Source organism: Ranitomeya imitator, chromosome 1, assembly GCF_032444005.1.
Source record: "Ranitomeya imitator isolate aRanImi1 chromosome 1, aRanImi1.pri, whole genome shotgun sequence".
Lineage (NCBI taxonomy): Eukaryota > Metazoa > Chordata > Amphibia > Anura > Dendrobatidae > Ranitomeya > Ranitomeya imitator.
The window spans coordinates 965,272,064-965,294,967 of NC_091282.1; the positions used below are offsets into that span (position 1 = coordinate 965,272,064).

At 43.9% G+C, this 22,904-nt stretch overlaps 1 protein-coding gene across 3 annotated transcripts in view; it reads right to left on the reverse strand.

Annotated features, from left to right (window-relative positions):
• The window catches only part of UGT8 (UDP glycosyltransferase 8), a 194,231-nt gene that overhangs the window by 10,838 nt on the left and 160,489 nt on the right, over positions 1-22,904 (reverse strand). For all 3 annotated transcript variants that reach the window (XM_069743767.1, XM_069743765.1, XM_069743766.1), the window contains one exon: positions 22,207-22,426. In XM_069743767.1, the coding sequence (XP_069599868.1) occupies positions 22,207-22,426 (220 nt within the window). The remainder of the gene's footprint in view (positions 1-22,206; positions 22,427-22,904) is intronic.

Consider the following 22,904-nt stretch of genomic DNA (forward strand, 5'->3'; position numbering starts at 1 on the left):
GTGTGGGCAGAAAGAGTCACCAGACAAGCTACCATTAAAGGGACTCTGTCACCTGAATTTGGAGGGAACAATTTTCAGCCATGGGGCGGGGTTTTCGGGTGTTTGATTCACCCTTTGCTTACCCGCTGGCTGCATGCTGGCTGCAATATTGGATTGAAGTTCATTCTCTGTCCTCCATAGTACACGCCTGCGCAAGGCAAGATTGCCTTGCGCAGGTATATACTACGGATTACAAAGAATGAGCAAAGCAAAGGGTGAATCAAACACCCGAAAACCTTGCCTCTATGGCTGAAAATTGTTCCCTCCAAATTCAGGTGACAGAGTCCCTTTAAGTTTCAGGAATCCCGCTATATAGTGCAGCTTTATGTCCACTGTCGGACATTTGTCAGAATAAGATGGGGGTCACAGCTGTATTCTGAATACCATTCTTTTCCATATTAAGAATAATGGAATTCATGTTAATAATGGATCTGTTACATGATGGACCCGGCAGGCTTACAATGGGATCTGCCTTGTCTCTGTTAATCTGTATGGTCATTTAACTAGAACAGTAGTGCAGTAGTAAAATACTGGAATATATAATATTTCTTAGAGGTTTCCTGTTATGTTGTCCATGCATTATATCTTAGCATCCTGACAGACTGTTTGAATTTTTCTTACAATAATCTATTGCGTGAGGCTGAAAAGAAGCAGTTTTTTATGCTTTTTCTGAACTCGGAATCAAACCTAATAGTAGATCCAACAAGAAGGAGAAGTTTAAGTCCTTACATTTTATTTTTATTTTTGTTAACATACACTTTTGACATTGGCTCAAAAATTGCATAAAAAAATGCATGTGTGAATACAACATAAAAGGGATTGGTTCGGGGAGTACAGCTTATAAAACTGAATAGAGTGTATGGTCGTAAAAAAAAATGGGCTATCTGTGATTTTTTTATTCAATTGTCCAGAAAATAATTGGGGCATAAGTCGACAATCCTGCACTGCCTGACTTTACACAGGCTGCCTGCTATAAAAAATCTGAAACTACACTGATAATGCTTGTCCTACAATATCAGTGTGGTTTCTGAGTTTAGAAGGGTAAATGAATTTGGTGACACCATGGTCATGTGACCATAGACCCTTCACCCTGTTGGAGGAACTGAACAGGAAAAAGATTGGTGACTCGCTACGCTCTACCAGTGCAATGTAGACAATGTGTATATGGTGTAGATTACGTATATATAGCGTAGATGCTGTATGTGTGTGTATATAATGTAGTCTAAGCATATAAACTGTATGCGTGTAACACAGAAGCAGGAACTGTGGCACTTTTGAGATCTATAGTAAGGGAGCTCTAATCCAGTTAGCTCATTTTTCATGGATTTGGTGTACCTGTAGAGGCTTTCCATCATGTCACTCTCCACAAGGAGAAAAGATACTTCTTGGATCCCGGTCAGACGCCTCACAATCAGCCAAACCAGATCTCCACTTTGCACTGACGAGGGGCAGTACCCCGAAACACAGTGTCTGCAAATTGAGATCTGGTTTGGCTATTATCTTAAGTCATGTGACAAGGCTTGTTAAAGGGTCGACATTGACTGTTAGGATCGCTACTTCCAATAGGTGGCACTAGAGTTCTAGTCTTCTTCCTCTCTGAAGAGACAATTTGCATATTTCCCATAGGAGTATTGCGGCTTTAAGTCTTTTCACCTCGACATGTTTATCATGTCACTCTCCACAAGGAGAAACGATACTTCTTGGATCCCGGTCAAACGCCTCTCAATCAGCCAAACCAGATCTCCACTTTGCACTGATGAGGGGCAGTACCCCGAAACACAGTGTCTGCAAATTGAGATTCTGGTTTGGCTTTTATCCTAAGTCATGTGACAAGGCTCGTTAAAGGGCCGACATTGACTGTTAGGATTGCTACTTCCAAAAAGGTGGCACTAGAGTTCTAGTCTTCTTCCTCTCTGAAGAGACAATTTGCATCTTTACAGATAAAAGACATTCGCCCTTTAGCCTCTATCACTCGGTTACGCATTTAATAGTCTGTTTACACAGGTCGACCGCGCTTCCATTGTGTGCCGAAAGATCAGTGATGGATCATTCTGTGTGCATAGGCTGTCATTGATCTCAAAAGCACAAGTTCTATATACGCAGGACAATGAAAGTTGATTTTTAAGCAAAGATCATTTCACCCAATGAATGACTGTTTTGTTCGGATGACAGGCATCCTGTTTACACTGCCAATTATTGGGAAATAAAAATTCCTAGGAATACACATCTCACATTAATATGGCAGTGTAAATCCACCTTTAGCCTACTTTCTCATATTGCATTAGAGAATTTTACTTGTCTTTTCTGTTTTAGAAATAGACAAGTGGAATTATTATGCAAAACAGATCTGCTGCAAAATAAAGAAAAAGTAAGGAGAGGAATCCCGATTGATTACTTTGAGTTCCATCTGGGTTTTGTTTTTGGTACATCTTTAAAATGAGGAAAAAAAATCCTGCACGCAAAACTTCTTCTCTTATCTATGAACTGATGTAATGAAATCCAAATGGACCCCATAATAATCAAATGAACCCCTCTGCTTCATTTTGCATTCACACACCACAATACAATATTAAATACACACTAGTGATGATGAAGGAGCGTGCTCGTCACTACTTGTAGTCACACTATCAGTATTTGATCAGTATTTCTCATCAGTATTTGTAGCCAAAACCAGGAGTGGGTGATAAATGCAGAAGTGGTGCATATGTTTCTGTGGCACCCCTAGGGGTATTTGCCACAAAAATAGTTACTGACACTAAATACAGGTACTAAGATAGCAAAACTGCACTACCACCTCCGGCCAGAAGGGGGAGCTCCAGAGACTCCCCTTGATCCATTCTGGTCTGAGAGAAAAACTGGCAGTTGGGCTAAGGAGCTGAAAGTGAGAGGTCATACAGCTGAATTTCTAACAGCCCTATGACGGTTTCCAGGCCCAAATCACCCGCCTGAGGAGAAAAGGGACAGAGAAAAAGGATATTGTGAGAACCGGGTAGCATTAATCACTACCCAGAACAGGCGCAAAGACGGATACCGGATCCGTGGCTGTATTCATTAAATATAATACAGCAACCGGAAAAACGTGAGGTGATATCAGCTTCACTAGGGCCGGACGCAGCAACAGACACAGAGTTCAGCGGTACTCCTGGAGGGGGTAATCCGATAAAAGGACTCGGGTTGCCCGTCGAACCAGGACCCGGAGGGGAAAGATTGGGCCGGCAGCCAGTTCACATACAGCAGCAGGGCCACACAGAAATTGCGTACAATAAGAGGCGAAGACCCCGGCAGGGTCAAAGTAATTTAGAGTTCCCATACAGACTCCGGTGACAGGACTGGTTGTAAATCCCTTTATGTTAAAGTGAACTGGTTAAACGTTTCAACGCCTCAGTCTTTCATTTGGACAATAGTCATCTATCCAGGATAGGGATCGTCACCGCTGGGAGAACCTGCTGTTGATCAAGTAAGTGCCTGTCCCCTCACGATACCCCTTACACTGTGCATTGCTTGAGGCCACAGCACCGGGTCAAGCCACCTGTGACATCCCGCTTAAGAGACAGACCCCATTGGTCCGGTGCTGGGTACCCCGGTCTCCTGGGCGACACAATTGGCGTCACGAACAGGATCCAGCCAGCCCGTATACCGGGTATTGTGTGCCGTGATTGGAGCCCAAAACTGTGAAAACTTGGATGAAAAATCTTGAAAATTGACTTTATTAAAGAAAATTCCATTTCCCATTAAAAACTATTGAAAGTGACTTTTCCCCATTGGTTATAATGGAGTAAAGATGGCCGCCATCACCTCATAACCGTTAGGTACGAGACTGTTAATTGAGCTATGCCATTACCTGAGCCCCAGTCTGACTGAAAAACTTCAGAATCCGCCATTACTGAGCGCGCGGCGGGCGGGAGCAGCAGGGGGCGTGTCATTGTGGGCGGCATTAAGCTGAGCGCTCTGACGTCAGAGCAAGGGGAAAACCAATCCTGCTGCACAGCGGAACGAATCTACACATTCCCGACGGAAGCAGAGGACCGGAAGGGTCCGGATTAACTAAGGGGGCACAGTATGTCGCAGCACGGAGATGCCGCAGCACCCGGTGACGCTAATGCAGCTGAAAGACAGAGTGTCGATAGAGAGTCCGGTAGCACAGCGGTGCAAGGAGTGGCACCCATCATGCCGGTGCTGATGCCATATACCCCGGGTGGCCCGTGGCTTCCAATGTATGAAAGTGAGCCTAATACCCTTGACGATTTCAGAGAAAAGATGCTGGCCCATTTTGACATGTTCCCCGTGGGTGAAGTTCAGCGTGTTAGTCTCCTGATGATGCAGTTAAGTGGCCATGCTAAGCGAGAAGTCACAGCATGGGCAGCTGATCTAAAAGGCACTGTTGAACGCATATTTGCTGGATTAAAAGCTACATTTGAAACCACTGCCGGCAGCAAAGCTAAAGTACGATTCTTTAATTGCAAACAAAAAGCTAATGAGGGCGTGAGAGACTTTGCCTTAAACCTGCAGGAAGCCCTTAAATCACTTACACTGGCTGAACCCATTTTTAACACCGGAGCGGATAAACTGCTAAGAGATCAATTTATTGAGGGACTCTACACCCCTTCTCACCGGGGGCATGTGAGTATGCTTGTTTTTAAGAACCCTGAATTGACATTTGCCCAATTAAAGGAGAGCGCTATACGTCTCCAGCTGGCAGAGGCACCTCGGGATCAGGATCCTGCGCAACCCATGGCAGAGGCACCTCAACAACAGGGAGTGCCAGTGACATCAGCTATGTCTGGGGCCATTGCTAAGCCCCTGGGGCCCAGTACTAATGAGGCTCTTCAACAAAAGCTTGACTCTTTAGCTGATGTTGTTGCTTCAATGGCTAAAACCATGCAGGAGATGAGAGGACCCAAGATGGAGTTGGCAAACCGTAGAGAGGATGTTCCATGGATGAGACCCCGGAAATACCTGACATGGAGAGGACGACCCCGCGACCGCTACCAACCGGATGGACAGCCCATTTGCCGCCGTTGCCAGCAGCCAGGCCACTTTGCATGAGATTGTGATTTAAACGGGAATCCCCTGGGAATGCGGGCCGCTTCACAGGAATGAACTTTCAAGGAACGACACCCTGGCACGACAGGTACATCGGAGGACGACCCATTATCCCTATCGTGCTGGACGGAATTCCCCTCAATGCTTTGCTGGACACAGGTTCCCAGATTTCATCTATACCGTATATCCTTTATAAGAGGTACTGGGCTGATGCAGATATTGATAAAGGGCCCTCTGATGTTGAACTAGATATATGGGCCAGTAATGGTAAGTTGGTACCGAAACTAGGATTCAGGGAGATGACCATAAAGATTGGTAAAGTAGAATTGAAGAAACAGGGTATAATTGTTGTTGATGTTGACCGGCGGAACTGTGAACCAACTGTATTGATAGGAATGAATGTGTTAGAGAACTGCTTTGCCGAAGTTATTTCTGTCTTACAGCAAATTGCTGAAACTGCCCAATCCTACCAGCAGAGAGTTCTGCGGAGGGAAATAAAAGTATTGATGTTAAGGCAACAGGTAGAAGTTGCAGGTGGAGAAATCGGCAGTGTGAGGGTAAGTGATCCAACGTCTATTGTAATCCCACCAAAAACAGAAATGCTGGTATGGTGTAGAGCAGCCATTGGTACTAAGGGACGAGATTATCAAGCCTTAATAGAACCAGTGTACACTGACAGCAGGCCCACTATACTCACAGCACGAGGGGTAGTCGAGGTACACCGGGGACGAGTGCCGGTACGACTTTTGAACTGTGGAGAGGAAGAGGTCACTTTGCCAAGGTATGCTACAGTGGCAAAGCTATATACTGTTGACAACAATGCCATCACAACCATTGAGCCCTTAGAACCAACCTGTCAGGTGGAAGTCAACGGCTCAGATAGAGAATTGGAGGATTGGTGCCAACAGCTACACGTGGGCATAAATTCAACACCTACCCATCAAAAACAAGGGGTGTATAGGCTAGTGACGGAATATGAACAAGTCTTCAGTAAACACCCATTGGACTTCGGATGGATAGAAGGGGTAGAACACACAATCCCCACCGGTGACCATCCCCCAATAAAAGAAAGATATAGACCCATACCGCCCGCTCACTATCAATGTGCAAAAGATATGCTGAGGGAGATGAAACAGGCCGGGGTAATAAGAGACAGCTGTAGCCCCTGGGCGGCCCCTCTAGTGATTGTCAAAAAAAAGGACGGAACCATGAGAATGTGCGTAGACTACCGGCGGATTAATAACATCACCCATAAAGACGCCTACCCCTTGCCTAGGATAGAAGAATCCTTGACTGCTTTGAAATCTGCTAATTACAGTGGGGCAAAAAAGTATTTAGTCAGTCAGCAATAGTGCAAGTTCCACCACTTAAAAAGATGAGAGGTGTCTGTAATTTACATCATAGGTAGACCTCAACTATGGGAGACAAACTGAGAAAAAAAAATCCAGAAAATCACATTGTCTGTTTTTTTATCATTTTTTTTGCATATTATGGTGGAAAATAAGTATTTGGTCAGAAACAAACAATCAAGATTTCTGGCTCTCACAGACCTGTAACTTCTTCTTTAAGAGTCTCCTCTTTCCTCCACTCATTACCTGTAGTAATGGCACCTGTTTAAACTTGTTATCAGTATAAAAAGACACCTGTGCACACCCTCAAACAGTCTGACTCCAAATTCCACTATGGTGAAGACCAAAGAGCTGTCAAAGGACACCAGAAACAAAATTGTAGCCCTGCACCAGGCTGGGAAGACTGAATCTGCAATAGCCAACCAGCTTGGAGTGAAGAAATCAACAGTGGGAGCAATAATTAGAAAATGGAAGACATACAAGACCACTGATAATCTCCCTCGATCTGGGGCTCCACGCAAAATCCCACCCCGTGGGGTCAGAATGATCACAAGAACGGTGAGCAAAAATCCCAGAACCACGCGGGGGGACCTAGTGAATGAACTGCAGAGAGCTGGGACCAATGTAACAAGGCCTACCATAAGTAACACACTACGCCACCATGGACTCAGATCCTGCAGTGCCAGACGTGTCCCACTGCTTAAGCCAGTACATGCCCGGGCCCGTCTGAAGTTTGCTAGAGAGCATTTGGATGATCCAGAGGAGTTTTGGGAGAATGTCCTATGGTCTGATGAAACCAAACTGGAACTGTTTGGTAGAAACACAACTTGTCGTGTTTGGAGGAAAAAGAATACTGAGTTGCATCCATCAAACACCATACCTTCTGTAAAGCATGGTGGTGGAAACAATATGCTTTGGGGCTGTTTCTCTGCAAAGGGGCCAGGACGACTGATCCGGGTACATGAAAGAATGAATGGGGCCATGTATCGTGAGATTTTGAGTGCAAACCTCCTTCCATCAGCAAGGGCATTGAAGATGAAACGTGCCTGTGTCTTTCAACATGACAATGATCCAAAGCACACCGCCAGGGCAACGAAGGAGTGGCTTCGTAAGAAGCATTTCAAGGTCCTGGAGTGGCCTAGCCAGTCTCCAGATCTCAACCCTATAGAAAACCTTTGGAGGGAGTTGAAAGTCCGTGTTGCCCAGCGAAAAGCCAAAAACATCACTGCTCTAGAGGAGATCTGCATGGAGGAATGGGCCAACATACCAACAACAGTGTGTGGCAACCTTGTGAAGACTTACAGAAAACGTTTGACCTCTGTCATTGCCAACAAAGGATATATTACAAAGTATTGAGATGAAATTTTGTTTCTGACCAAATACTTATTTTCCCCCATAATATGCAAATAAAATGTTAAAAAAACAGACAATGTGATTTTCTGGATTTTTTTTTCTCAGTTTGTCTCCCATAGTTGAGGTCTACCTATGATGTAAATTACAGACGCCTCTCATCTTTTTAAGTGGTGGAACTTGCACTATTGCTGACTGACTAAATACTTTTTTGCCCCACTGTATTTTTCCACCTTAGACTTAACAAGCGGGTATTGGCAAGTTCCTGTGGCTGAGAGAGATAAGGAAAAGACGGCATTCACCACACCAATGGGTCTATGTGAATTTAATCGCATGCCATTCGGACTCTGCAACGCATCCGGTACCTTCCAGCGGCTGATGGAATGCTGCCTCGGACACAAAAACTTCGAGACCGTCCTCCTGTACCTAGATGATGTGATCGTCTACTCAAAGACTTACGAACAACACTTAAAAGACCTGGCAGAAGTGTTCGAAGCCTTATCCAGGTATGGCATGAAAATCAAGCCATCCAAATGTCACCTTCTCAAGCCAAAGGTACAGTACCTGGGACACATCGTTAGTTCGGAGGGAGTAGCACCGGATCCCGAGAAAATAAGCGCCATAAGGGATTGGCCAAGACCTACCAATGCAAAAGAAGTGAGGCAATTCCTGGGATTGGTGGGTTACTATCGCAGATTTATAAAAGGATTTACCAAGTTGGCAGCACCCTTGCAAGACGCCTTGGTAGGGCAGACGAAGAAACCTTCAAACCGAAACCCTCCTTTTCAGTGGAACGATGAAAGGGAAGACTCCTTTGAACAACTAAAAAAGGCACTAACCGGAGAAGAGGTTCTGGCATACCCAGAGTACCATCAACCTTTCATCCTCTACACCGATGCCAGTAATGTGGGACTAGGAGCGGTGGTGTCACAAAAGCAAGAAGGTCGGGAGAAAGTCATCGCCTTTGCAAGTAGAAAGCTCCGACCAACTGAAAGAGATTCAGAAAATTACAGCTCCTTCAAATTGGAACTACTGGCAGTAGTTTGGGCTGTGACTGAACGTTTCAAACACTATCTGGCCGCTGCAGAATTTATTGTCTATACTGACAACAATCCGTTGACCCATCTGGACACAGCCAAATTAGGTGCGTTAGAACAGCGATGGATAGCCCGGTTATCTAATTACAACTTCATAATCAAGTATCGAGCAGGTCGCAAGAATGGAAATGCCGATGCCCTATCCTGGATGCCACACTTGAGAGATGTAGAAGAAGAAACGGGGGAGCTTGAAGAAATTGAACTACCAGCCTTCCATCATCCCAAGGCAAAACATCATCAGTCAAGTACCTATCAGAAACAACAAGAGGTGAATTTTAATCCGTTAGCACACCATAGATGGGCTGACACCCAAGACAGCAATCCGGCTGTGAAGTTGGTGAAGGAACTGCTGACTGAGCAAAGTGCATATCCCGATGAGGATGCCCCAGAAGAGACGCATCAACTCTGGAAAGAGAGAGGCAAAATGTTCCTGTATCAAGGGAAGCTCTGTAGAAGGTACACCAATCCGAAAACACATGAATTGGTTTGGCAGATTATCGTGCCTAAACAAGATGTGAAGATGGTCCTCGAAGCTTACCATAATGGTGCTGGTCACTTCGGTTGGAAAAAGTTAGAAGTACTTCTAAGAGAAAGATTTTATTGGGTCGGGATGAGAAAATCAATCGAACAGTGGTGCAGAAACTGTGGCCCGTGCAACCTCAGAAGAAACAATCAAAAGAACCAAAGAGCACCACTGCAGCCCATAATCACCAAACAACCACTTGAACTTGTAGCCATAGACCACGTGAAGTTGACACCAAGCCGGTCCGGCTATATCTATGCCTTGACCATCGTGGACCATTATTCACGCTTCTTGGTAGTAGTACCCGTAAAAGATCTGACAGCAAAAACAGCAGCCAAAGCATTCCAAACATACTTTTGTAGACCCCATGGATATCCGGAACAGGTTCTCACCGACCAAGGTACAGCCTTTGAATCAGAGATCTTCAGAGAATTCTGTAATATGTATGGTTGCAAAAAGATCCGGACGACGGCCTATCATCCACAAACAAACGGCTTATGCGAGAAGATGAACCATATTGTAATAGAACTACTAAAGACTTTACCTGAGACAGAAAGGAATCAATGGCCAGAGAAATTGCCTGACTTGGTGGATCTGTATAATCATGTCCCGGTGAGCTCCACCAACTGCACCCCAGCTTACCTTATGCGTGCAAGACCCGGCCAATTACCAATCGATCTAGAAATGGGAATTCTGAAACCAGATGCAGAAGTTCAAGACTCCAATTGGGATATCATACGGCAAAAGCAGTATCGCCAAGTGCAAGAGAGTGTGGAAAGAAGCCTTCAGCAAACTAGAGAAAGACAAGAGCGAACTTTCAACCAGAATGCTCTAGCGACCCCATTAAGACCGGGTGACCAAGTGCTCAAGAGAAATCGTCGAACCAATAAACTAGACAATCAGTGGGAAGCCGTAGCCTACGCAGTTTTACCAACAAGAATGGATAATCCTAAAATGTGCCTCATTAGCAAAAACGGGGGCTTAACATCTGTACTAGTGTCAAGAGACAATCTTAAATTATGTCCGGAAGCATTGAAAGAACCAGAAGTTGTCCAGCCAGAACCAGAAGTTATTCAACCCATTCACGGTGGACTTGCCAATTCCATAGTCGTGGAATTATCTTTAGCAGAGCGGGCAGATACTACATCCGCAGTAGACAGTAGTACACCACATGAAGAGACACCGCTATTACGTAGATCACAGCGTAGTACCCAGGGTCAATTACCGGCCAGGTATGCGGATTACCAACTATAAAACTATAGTCATTGTTATCATTCTGCAATGTTTAAGCCCAGTACCTACAGAGACTTGTCTGTATGAACTTATTGCATATTCTTGAACTTTTTATCAGCCCGGAGGCACTAAATCAAAGCTCCGAAAAGACTGCTTTTTGAACTTTGCTTTTTGCTCTTTTTGAACTTTCTTTAGACTTTATATTGGTAACTCCGTTGGAAAAATGGAACTAAATTCTTGGACACAAAGTGCAGTGCCTTTCCTAGTACCTTCAAGGATAGAACTGTATTGATGGACGCTATTTGAAGTGACTTTTTACAGAACTCTATTTTTGTTTCCTTGAGTGGTTTTTGTAACTTTTCATTTTTAAGACTCTGTACATATTAATTGTTATTTCAAAATGTTATCGTCCCACAGTCCCGGAGTACTGTTCTTAACTAAGGGGGAATGTGGCACCCCTAGGGGTATTTGCCACAAAAATAGTTACTGACACTAAATACAGGTACTAAGATAGCAAAACTGCACTACCACCTCTGGCCAGAAGGGGGAGCTCCAGAGACTCCCCTTGATCCATTCTGGTCTGAGAGAAAAGCTGGCAGTTGGGCTAAGGAGCTGAAAGTGAGAGGTCATACAGCTGAATTTCTAACAGCCCTATGACGGTTTCCAGGCCCAAATCACCCGCCTGAGGAGAAAAGGGACAGAGAAAAAGTATATTGTGAGAACCGGGTAGCATTAATCACTACCCAGAACAGGCGCAAAGACGGATACCGGATCCGTGGCTGTATTCATTATATATAATACAGCAACCGGAAAAACGTGAGGTGATATCAGCTTCACTAGGGCCGGACGCAGCAGCAGACACAGAGTTCAGCGGTACTCCTGGAGGGGGTAAGCCGATAAAAGGACTCGGGTTGCCCGTTGAACCAGGACCCGGAGGGGACAGATTGGGCCGGCAGCCAGTTCACATACAGCAGCAGGGCCACACAGAAATTGCGTACAATAAGAGGCGAAGACCCCGGCAGGGTCAAAGTAATTTAGAGTTCCCATACAGACTCCGGTGACAGGACTGGTTGTAAATCCCTTTATGTTAAAGTAAACTGGTTAAACGTTTCAACGCCTCAGTCTTTCATTTGGACAATAGTCATCTATCCAGGACAGAGACAGACCCCATTGGTCCGGTGCTGGGTACCCCGGTCTCCTGGGCGACACATTTCTATTATACTTTTCCTCTAATTGTTCCACTCCTGGTTTTGGCTTACAAACACTGAGGTAAAATACTGACCAAATACTGATAGTGTGACGCCAGCCTAATACTTAATGCATAAAATGATAACTCTCAACTTGCGTCCATCCAACATCTTTACCATATTCCAATCCCTCAAAACAAACTATAAAAAGTCAAAAGAGTCTTGGAATAAGATATATCCACTTCAGTTTAGCACTTTTTAGACAGCCAATGAACATATGGGGATTGCCTGCCAATCACTGTAATGCCGTAGCCATCTTAGTTTTGGCTGGCTACAGAGTATCATCAGGTCTATATAAGACCTGCGATGCCATGCTCAGCACAAAGTACCACAGACATAGACAGCGTAGGGAGAAGTATTAATGAAGGAGGGACAGAATTGAAGCTGCGCATTAGCCAGGTATTCAACCACAATTATATTTCTGTGAAGTATAACAGCAGCCCTTCTTAGGGTGAATTATAATAAATAATACATTTATACTGCTGTTAACATAAATTAGGGAGAGATTGTGCTGAAGGCATCATGTAGGACAGGATAGGGTGAATTGTAACTTCTTTGTGCTGCAGCCTGCAACTGATACCAAAACCCTTTATCAAGGCTAAGGCCTTTTTCACACTTCCGTCTTTTTCCTCCTGTCAAGTCGAAATCCGTCGAGTTTTGAAAAAACAGGATTGTGCAAATTTTTCTGCAGGATCCTGTTTTTTCCCATAGACTTGTATTAGCGACGGATTGTGACGGATGGCCATCCGTTTCATCCGTCGTGCATTGGATCCGTCCGAAAACAGCAGTCCGTCGGGTGGAGAAAACGTTCAGAGGAACGTTTTTTCTGCACGTCGGAAAATCGGTCAGCGACCGTCAAGCACAGGAATACAGCGACGTATCCCGTTTTTTCATTCTGAGCATGCCCGGAAGGATTTTTTATACCTGAAAATGCAGGCAGGAACTCCTTCGACGCATCCATCATAACATTGGATGCGTTGTACACGTTTTCCACTATTTTCACAACATCCGTCGATACGTCACTTCACTGCATTATGACGCACCCCGAACGACAGAAGTGTGAAAGAAGCCTAATAATATTATTTTTGTTCTTAATCCTACTTAATCTTGATCTTAATTATACATCATTTTTACTGCAGCAGTTGTGTATCAAAAGCATACAGCCAGACTTGGTGGGATCTCAATAGCATTGCTATATTGATACTGCAGTCTCATACGTCCATCTCAATTGGGACAATTTGCCTGGCATTGTAGTACTGCGATTAATAAATTAAATTGTTTGTTAAAAAGATAAAAATGCATTGCTATATTTATACTGCAGTCCGATACATCTGTCTGAGGTGTGCAAATTTACCAGGTATTGCAATACTGTCGTTTCTTGCAGCTGTGAAATTTTATAGGCCATTTAGCGTGTTACCGTTGGGCCTAAACCCCCCAAAAAAGGAAATGGTTAAAAAAATTGCATTGCTATATTAATACTGCAGTCTCATGCGTCCAATTGAGGTGTGAAAATTTGACTGCCATTGTAATATAGCCTTTTTTGAGATGTGACATTTTATACAGCATTTATTGTGCTAGAGTGGGCCTCAAAGGCCCAAACAAAAACCCCTTTGTTAAAAAAAAAAATCGCATTGCTATATTGATACTGCAGTCCTATACGTCCATCTTAACTTGGCACATTTTGGTGCCATTGTAACACTGCAATTTTTTTCAGCAGTGACATTTTATACAGCATTTATCGTAAAAGAGTTGAGCCTCAAAACACACAAAAAAGTTTTAGGCCTCAAATAGCATTTATAATCAATAACCTGATCCTTATTATATCATTGTGTTACAATACCGACTGAAACCAAAACAAAAAAAGCCCTAAGTAGCCAAACAGCACATAAAGGACTAAAAACACAATGTCTGAGTATAATATAAAAATAAGTAATTTTTATTAATAATTCACACAATCAATTTTAATATAATGCTAAAGTGAAAAAACCTTCCAGATGTAATGGAACGGATAAATACACATGACATCACATACACCTAGGTATATAAACAATATCCCAATATAGTCCACACCTACACTGCTGCATCTAGAAAGTTACCATATAGAACTACCGACAAAAAGGCAGCCTACAAAAAGAAGACCAGCAAGAAAACCGGTGCTAACAAGAGGAGGCAGAATAAATATCACCTGCAGGTGTATATGCTAAATACCGTCACTCCTCATGAAAATACACCGATAAATCAAACGCTGTAAATTAATGGCAGCCAAAAACAGGTGGGCAAACTGGTGGTAACTTACACTTAGGAGTGATGTCCGTGAGTCCGTATTAAAAAATTCAGCAAAGCAGGCAATATTAAATGATTTAATTTGTCCATTCACAGTTTCTCTGTAGCATCTGTATGTATGAGGTAGTGGTGGAAGACTTTATGCTACTAGAGCTAGAATTATCACTTCTAAACTCTCAGTGCTTGTTTACATCTACTTCTGGGTGATTCTTGAAGTATATTTGGGGTCATTGTCCTGCTGGAAGACCCATGACTTACTACCATGTAATTCCAGCTTTCTGACCCCAGGCACTACACTGCGACCCAAAATGCTTTGGGAATCTTCACATTTCAAGGCACCCAGCACCATAGGCAGAAAAGCAACCCCAAAAATATCTTTGAACCTCCACCATATTTGACTGGAACTACTGTGTTCTTTTATTTGTAGACCTCATTCCATTTACATTGAACAGTAGAATTATGTGCTTTACCAAAAAATTCTATCTTGGTCTCATCTGTCCAAAAGGCACCTGCTGGCCCTCTAACAATAGAAAGGGCCGCCTGATGGCCATCTAGAAACAATGATGGCGACTGTTGGCCCTGCAAAAAAAATGACATTCAATGTGTCTGATCATGTCTCACACACCACATGGCCCGATAAGGTATTAAAATGATAAAATTACATTTCTGGTGCAATTTTTTTCATCATTAAAAGCAATGCAAAAGTGAAAAGATGCAGCAAAAACACTACATGTGAACATAGCCCAAGGTATGGAGGAGCTTTTTTTCTCTTATTTATTGTGCCTTATATACATGTCATTATCCTGGAAAGAATGTTTCTTAACCTTTTTTCCACTCAAACCCATTTTAAATGCAGTTTTGTATGTTTTAACCCCTTCCCGACCCATGACGCCACGTAGGCGTCATGAAAGTCGGTGCCATTCCGACCCATGACGCCTATGCGGCGTCATGGAAAGATCGCGTCCCTGCAGATCGGGTGAAAGGGTTAACTCCCATTTCACCCGATCTGCAGGGACAGGGGGAGTGGTAGTTTAGCCCAGGGGGGGTGGCTTCACCCCCTCGTGGCTACGATCGCTCTGATTGGCTGTTGAAAGTGAAACTGCCAATCAGAGCGATTTGTAATATTTCACCTATTATAACGGGTGAAATATTACAATCCAGCCATGGCCGATGCTGAAATATCATCGGCCATGGCTGGAAATACTAGTGTGCCCCCACCCCACCCCTCCGATCGCCCCCCCACCCCCCCGATCTGGCCGGTACACTGCTCCGGCTCCCCTCCGTCCAGTGCTCCGCTCCCCCCCGTGCTCGTGCCCGCTCCCCCCGTGCTCCAATCACCCCCCCGTGCTCCAATCACCCCCCATGCACTCCGATCCACCCCCCCCGTGCTCCGTTCCACCCCCCCGTGCTCCATTCCAGCCCCCCCGTGCTCCGTTCCACGCCCCCCGCGCTCCGTTCCACCCCTCCCGCGCTCCGATTCCCCCCCCCCGTGCTCCGATCCCCCCCCCCGTGGTCCCCCCCCACCCTATCATACTTACCGATCCAGCCGTGGTCCCGTCCGTCTTCTCCCGGGCGCCGCCATCTTCCAAAATGGCGGGCGCATGCGCAGTGCGCCCGCCGAATCTGCCGGCCGGCAGATTCGTTCCAAAGTGCATTTTGATCACTGAGATATAATGTATCTCAGTGATCAAAATAAAAAAAATAATAAATTACCCCCCCCCCTTTGTCACCCCCATAGGTAGGGACAATAAAAAAATAAAGAATTTTTTTTTTTTCCACTGTTAGAATAGGGTTAGGGGTAGGGGTAGGGTTAGGGTTAGGGGTAGGGTTAGGGTTAGGGGTAGGGTTAGGGGTAGGGTTAGGGGTAGGGTTAGGGGTAGGGCTAGGGGTAGGGTTAGGGGTAGGGTTAGGGGTAGGGTTAGGGTTAGGGCTAGGGTTAGGGCTAGGGTTAGGGTTAGGAATGTGCACACGTACTCTGGTCCTCTGCGGATTTTTCCGCTGCGGATTTGATAAATCCGCAGTGCTAAACCGCTGCGGATTTATGGCGGATTTACCGCGTTTTTTTCTGCGCATTTCACTGCGGTTTTACAATTGCGATTTTCTATTGGAGCAGTTGTAAAACCGCTGCGGAATCCGCACAAAGAAGTGACATGCTGCGGAATGTAAACCGCTGCGTTTCCGTGCAGTTTTTCCGCAGCATGTGTACAGCGATTTTTGTTTCCCGTAGGTTTACATTGAACTGTACACTCATGGGAAACTGCTGCGGATCCGCAGCGTTTTCCGCAGCGTGTGCACATACCTTTAGAATTAGGCTATGTGCACACGGTGCGGATTTGGCTGCGGATTCGCAGCAGTGTTCCATCAGGTTTACAGTACCATGTAAACATATGAAAAACCAAATCCGCTGTGCCCATGGTGCGGAAAATACCGCGCGGGAACGCTGCGTTGTATTTTCCGCAGCATGTCAATTCTTTGTGCGGATTCCGCAGCGTTTTACACCTGTTCCTCAATAGGAATCCGCAGGTGAAATCCGCACAAAAAACACTGGAAATCCGCGGAAAATCCGCAGGTAAAACACAGTGCCTTTTACCCGCAGATTTTTCAAAAATGGTGCGGAAATATCTCACACGAATCCGCAACGTGGGCACATAGCCTTAGGGTTAGGGTTGGAATTAGGGTTGTGGTTAGGGTTAGGGGTGTGTTGGGGTTAGTGTTGTGGTTAGGGGTGTGTTGGGGTTAGGGTTGTGATTAGGATTATGGCTACAGTTGGGATTAGGGTTAGGGGTGTGTTGGGGTTAGTGTTGGAGGTAGAATTGAGGGGTTACCACTGTTTAGGCACATCAGGGGTCTCCAAACGCAACATGGCGCCACCATTGATTCCAGCCAATCTCGTATTCAAAAAGTCAAATGGTGCTCCCTCACTTCCGAGCCCTGACGTGTGCCCAAACAGTGGTTTACCCCCACATATGGGGTACCAGCATACTCAGGACAAACTGCGCAACAATTACTGGGGTCCAATTTCTCCTGTTACCCTTGTGAATCTAAAAAAATGCTTGCTAAAACATAATTTTTGAGGAAAGAAAAATGATTTTTTATTTTCACGGCTCTGCGTTGTAAACGTCTGTGAAGCACTTGGGGGTTCAAAGTGCTCACCACATATCTAGATAAGTTCCTTGGGGGGTCTAGTTTCTAAAATGGGGTCACTTGTGGGGGGTTTCTACTGTTTAGGCACACCAGGGGCTCTGCAAACGCAACGTGACACCCGCAGACCATTCCATCAAAGTCTGCATTTCAAAAGTCACTACTTCCCTTCTGAGCCCCGACGTGTGCCCAAACAGTGGTTTACCCCCACATATGGGGTATCAGCGTACTCAGGAGAAACTGGACAACAACTTTTGGGGTCCAATTTCTCCTGTAACCCTTGGGAAAATAAAAAATTCTGGGCTAAATAATTATTTTTGAGGAAAGAAAACGTATTTATTATTTTCACGGCTCTGCATTATAAACTTCTATGAAGCACTTGGGGGCTCAAAGTGCTCACCACACATCTAGATAAGTTCCTTTCAGGGTCTAGTTTCCAAAATGGGGTCACTTGTGGGGGGTTTCTACTGTTTAGGCACATCAGGGGCTCTGCAAACGCAACGTGACGCCCGCAGAGCATTCCATCAAAGTCTGCATTTCAAAACGTCACTACTTCAATTCCAAGCCCCGGCATGTGCCCAAACAGTAGTTTACCCCCACATATGGGGTATCACCGTACTCAGGAGAAACTGGACAACAAATATTGGGGTCAAATTTCTCCTGTTACCCTTGGGAAAATTAAAAAATTCTGGGCTAAATAATTATTTTTGAGGAAAGAAAACGTATTTATTATTTTCACGGCTCTGCATTATAAACTTCTATGAAGCACTTGGGGGTTCAAAGTGCTCACCACACATCTAGATAAGTTCCTTTGGGGGTCTAGTTTCCAAAATGGGGTCACTTGTGGGGGGTTTCTACTGTTAAGCCACATCAGGGGCTCTGCAAACGCAACGTGACGCCCACAGAGCATTCCATCAAAGTCTGCATTTCAAAACGTCACTACTTCACTTCCGTGCCCCGGCATGTGCCCAAACAGTGATTTACCCCCACATATGGGGTATCAGCGTACTCAGGAGAAACTGGACAACAACTTTTGGGGTCAATTTCTCCTGTTACCCTTGGGAAAATAAAAAATTGCAGGCTAAAAGATCATTTTTGAGAAAATAATTTTTTTTTTTATTTTCATGGCTCTGCGTTATAAACTTCTGTGAAGCACTTGGGGGTTCAAAGTCCTCACCACACATCTAGATTAGTTCCTTTGGGGGTCTAGTTTCTAAAATGGTGTCATTTCTGGGGGATCTCCAATGTTTAGGCACACAGGGGCTCTCCAAACGTGACATGGTGTCCGCTAATGATTGGAGCTAATTTTCCATTTAAAAAGCCAAATGGCGTGCCATCCCTTCCGAGCCCTGCCGTGCGCCCAAACAGTGGTTTACCCCCACATATGGGGTATCAGCGTACTCAGGACAAACTGGACAACAATATTTGGGGTCCAATTTCTCCTATTATCCTTGGCAAAATAGGAAATTCCAGGCTAAAAAATCATTTTTGAGGAAAGAAAAATTATTTTTTATTTTCATGGCTCTGCGTTATAAACTTCTGTGAAGCACCTGGGGGTTTAAAGTGCTCAATATGCATCTAGATAAGTTCCTTGGGGGGTCTAGTTTCCAAAATGGGGTCACTTGTGGGGGAGCTCCAATGTTTAGGCACACAGGGGCTCTCCAAACGCGACATGGTGTCCGCTAACAATTGGAGCTAATTTTCCATTCAAAAAGTCAAATGGCACGCCTTCTCTTCCGAGCCCTGCCGAGTGCCCAAACAGTGGTTTACCCCCACATATGAGGTATCGGCGTACTCGGGAGAAATTGCCCAACAAATTTTATGATCCATTTTATCCTACTGCCCATGTGAAAATGAGAAAATTGAGGCGAAAAGAATTTTTTTGTGAAAAAAAATTACTTTTTCATTTTTACAGATCAATTTGTGAAGCACCTGAGGGTTTAAAGTGCTCACTAGGCATCTAAATTAGTTCCTTGGGGGGTCTAGTTTCCAAAATGGGGTCACTTGTGGGGGAGCGCCAATGTTTAGGCACACAGGAGCTATCCAAACGCGACATGGTGTCCGCTAACGATGGAAATAATTTTTCATTCAAAAAGTCAAATGGCGCTCCTTCCCTTCCGAGCCTTACCATGTGCCCAAACAGTGGTTTACCTCCACATGTGAGGTATTGGTGTACTCAGGAGAAATTGCCCAACACATTTTAGGATCCATTTTATCCTGTTGCCCATGTGAAAATGAAAAAATTGAGGCTAAAAGAATTTTTTTGTGAAAAAAAAGTACTTTTTCATTTTTACGGATCAATTTGTGAAGCACCTGGGGGTTCAAAGTGCTCACTATGCATCTAGATAAGTTCCTTGGGGCGTCTAGTTTCCAAAATGGGGTCACTTGTGGGGGAGCTCCAATTTTTAGGCACACGGGGGCTCTCCAAACGTGACATGGTGTCCGCTAAAGAGTGGAGCCAATTTTTGATTCAAAAAGTCAAATGGCGCTCCTTCCCTTCCAAGCCCTGCCGTGCGCCAAAACAGTGGTTTACCCCCACATATGAGGTATCAGCGTACTCAGGACAAATTGGACAACAACGTTCGTGGTTCAGTTTCTCCTTTTACCATTGGGAAAATAAAAAAATTGTTGCTAAAAGATAATTTTTGTGACTAAAAAGTTAAATGTTCATTTTTTCCTTCCATGTTGCTTCTGCTGCTGTGAAGCACCTGAAGGGTTAATAAACTTCTTGAATGTGGTTTTGAGTACCTTGAGGGGTGCAGTTTTTAGAATGGTGTCACTTTTGGGTATTTTCAGCCATATAGACCCCTCAAACTGACTTCAAATGTGAGGTGGTCCCTAAAAAAAATGGTTTTGTAAATTTCGTTGTAAAAATGACAAATCGCTGGTCGAATTTTAACCCTTATAACTTCCTAACAAAAAAAAATTTTGTTTCCAAAATTGTGCTGATGTAAAGTAAACATGTGGGAAATGTTATTTATTAACTATTTTGTGTCACATATCTCTCTGGTTTAACAGAATAAAAATTCAAAATGTGAAAATTGCGAAATTTTCAAAATTTTCGCCAAATTTCCGTGTTTATCACAAATAAATGCAGAATTTATTGACCTAAATTTACCACTAACATGAAGCCCAATATGTCACGAAAAAACAATCTCAGAACCGCTAGGATCCGTTGAAGCGTTCCTGAGTTATTACCTCATAAAGGGACACTGGTCAGAATTGCAAAAAACGGCAAGGTCTTTAAGGTCAAAATAGGCTGGGTCTTGAAGGGGTTAATGTCAGTCCATAAAAGTGCTGTAATACTCTGACAAAAAATTTTTTTTTAGCACTGACCCAGGATTCAGAGATGCTTCCAGGGGTCTTCCCCATGCTGTTCCCATGCCAATCCAGTGCTATTTACAATGTTTACCGCAATTTTTAGACCCCCTCTCTATTTCAGGGGAAAAATGCTTGAGTTTACCATTGACTTCCATTATACTTGCTACTCGGGCCGAGCACCCGAACATTACGATTTGCTCGACCCGAGTAATGAGTACCCAAGCATTTTATTGCTTGCTCATCAGTAATACACACACATCCTACAGACATATTTTCCCCCTATGTTCAATATGATGATTCCCACAACTCCCCTATAAACAGTATGATGCCCTCACAGACTCTATACACAGAATTATGGCTGCATAGCCCCATTCCACAGTATGATTTCCCTTCACATGTTATGTTAGCCCCACAGCCACTTATAAACATTCTTGCTAGCCCAACAGCTCCATATAGACAGCATGATGAACCCATAGCCCCTCTATGTACAATATGATGGTCCCGCCGACACTCTGTATACAGTGTGATGGCCCATTAGCCACCTATACACAGTATAATGGCTGCCATAGCCCCATAAACAGATTATGATAGTTCCCTATAAGCCCTTTTACAGAGCATAATACCCTGCTAGTCCCCTATATACAATATGAAGGGCCCCATAGCCCTTATAGACTGTATGATGCCCTGCTTTTCCCCTCTATATAGTATGATGGTCTCTTAGACTCTAAACACAATATGATGGTCCCCACAGATCCCTCTATATAATTTAATGACCCTCACAACCTTCCTATACACAATATGATGGCCCCCACATCTCCCCATTATTCTGTATAATCGTCTCACAGCCCTCCTATATGCAGTATGATGTCCTCACAGATTACTATACATATATAGTATGATGTACCTGCAACTCTGCACACACAGTATGATTCATCCTCTGCTTCCCACACACAGAATGATATCGCCATAGTTCCTGACAGCCTTACACACAGTATGATGACCCCCACAGTGCTCTACACAGTATGATGACCTTCACATCTCCCCCATACAGTATGATGACCCCCAAGGATCCCTATACACAACTGTGCTGCCTGACAACATTTTAGCGGATGTGATCGCACACAGTGTGTTTTTCAGCTGCTTCTGCTATTCTGCGACACGTTAGGACCACGCTCGGCACATTTAAAGACACTGATGCTAGGCCAGGGCTACAAAATCAGTAGTCAGCCTAGTGGCCCTAAACTCCTGCTAGTGGAGTGGACCAATCCAGGTGCTTAAACCCCTTAGCCTCTAGGCCCAGCCCGCCCCTGCCTTTCTGTGTCACATATTGGGTCTGTTTCTTTGATTGATCATTCTGGATTCTTATTCTGATAAATGAATCACTTTTTGCCAATATTACAGTTGTAAATAGGTGTCTTTTATTGATCTTTTCCATTTGTAGCACCATTTTAATATTTCATTACGTTTTGATCGCCAAGTTTACCTAATTTCAAGATGAGATTACTCTTCCATTACCAAAGCATTATAATTTGTAAAACAGCATTAACATAAATGATTTTAGTATATGTGATATTCATTACCTGGGATGATGGATAACAACTGAGAGGGACTCAAATAGAGTATCTTCAGTCATACGACTCCAATCAAGACATATTCCCATGCCTTTAGCTTGCACTCTAGTCATGGTATCATAATGGTCTCCAAACAAAGGGATTCCAACCACAGGAACACCATGGTACATCGCTTCAAAAATGCCATTCAATCCTCCATGGCTAAGAAAGGTCTTTATTTTTGGATGTCCTAGAAGATAATATCATAAAACAATTTTATATGAGGTTTACTTTGTATTTTTATTTCACATTTATGACATACCCATAAATATTTGTAACTATTTTCTATATTTTTGGTCACTAGATTTCTGGTGAAATTGCAACTGATACATTTGGCCATATGTAGTTCAACTCCTCTTCTTCTCTAAAGAGGCAAAATTATTTACGGTAAGTGGAATTTGTTAGTAAAATCGATCTCCACAAACTACACATATGTGCATACAGGGCTTTGAAATCTCAATCCTTCAACACCTTTAAATCTTTTAACTATTTCTACATTTCTGAGAAATTAGCATTGCAATTCATATGCAAATGATGCATTAAAGGAAATCTATCATACGGTTTTTGTTATCCCATCTGAGAACAGCAAGATTTTTGGAGCAGAGATCGCCATTTCTTAAACGTAACACTGCGTACTGACATTTTAATTTTAATAAAATCATTGATTT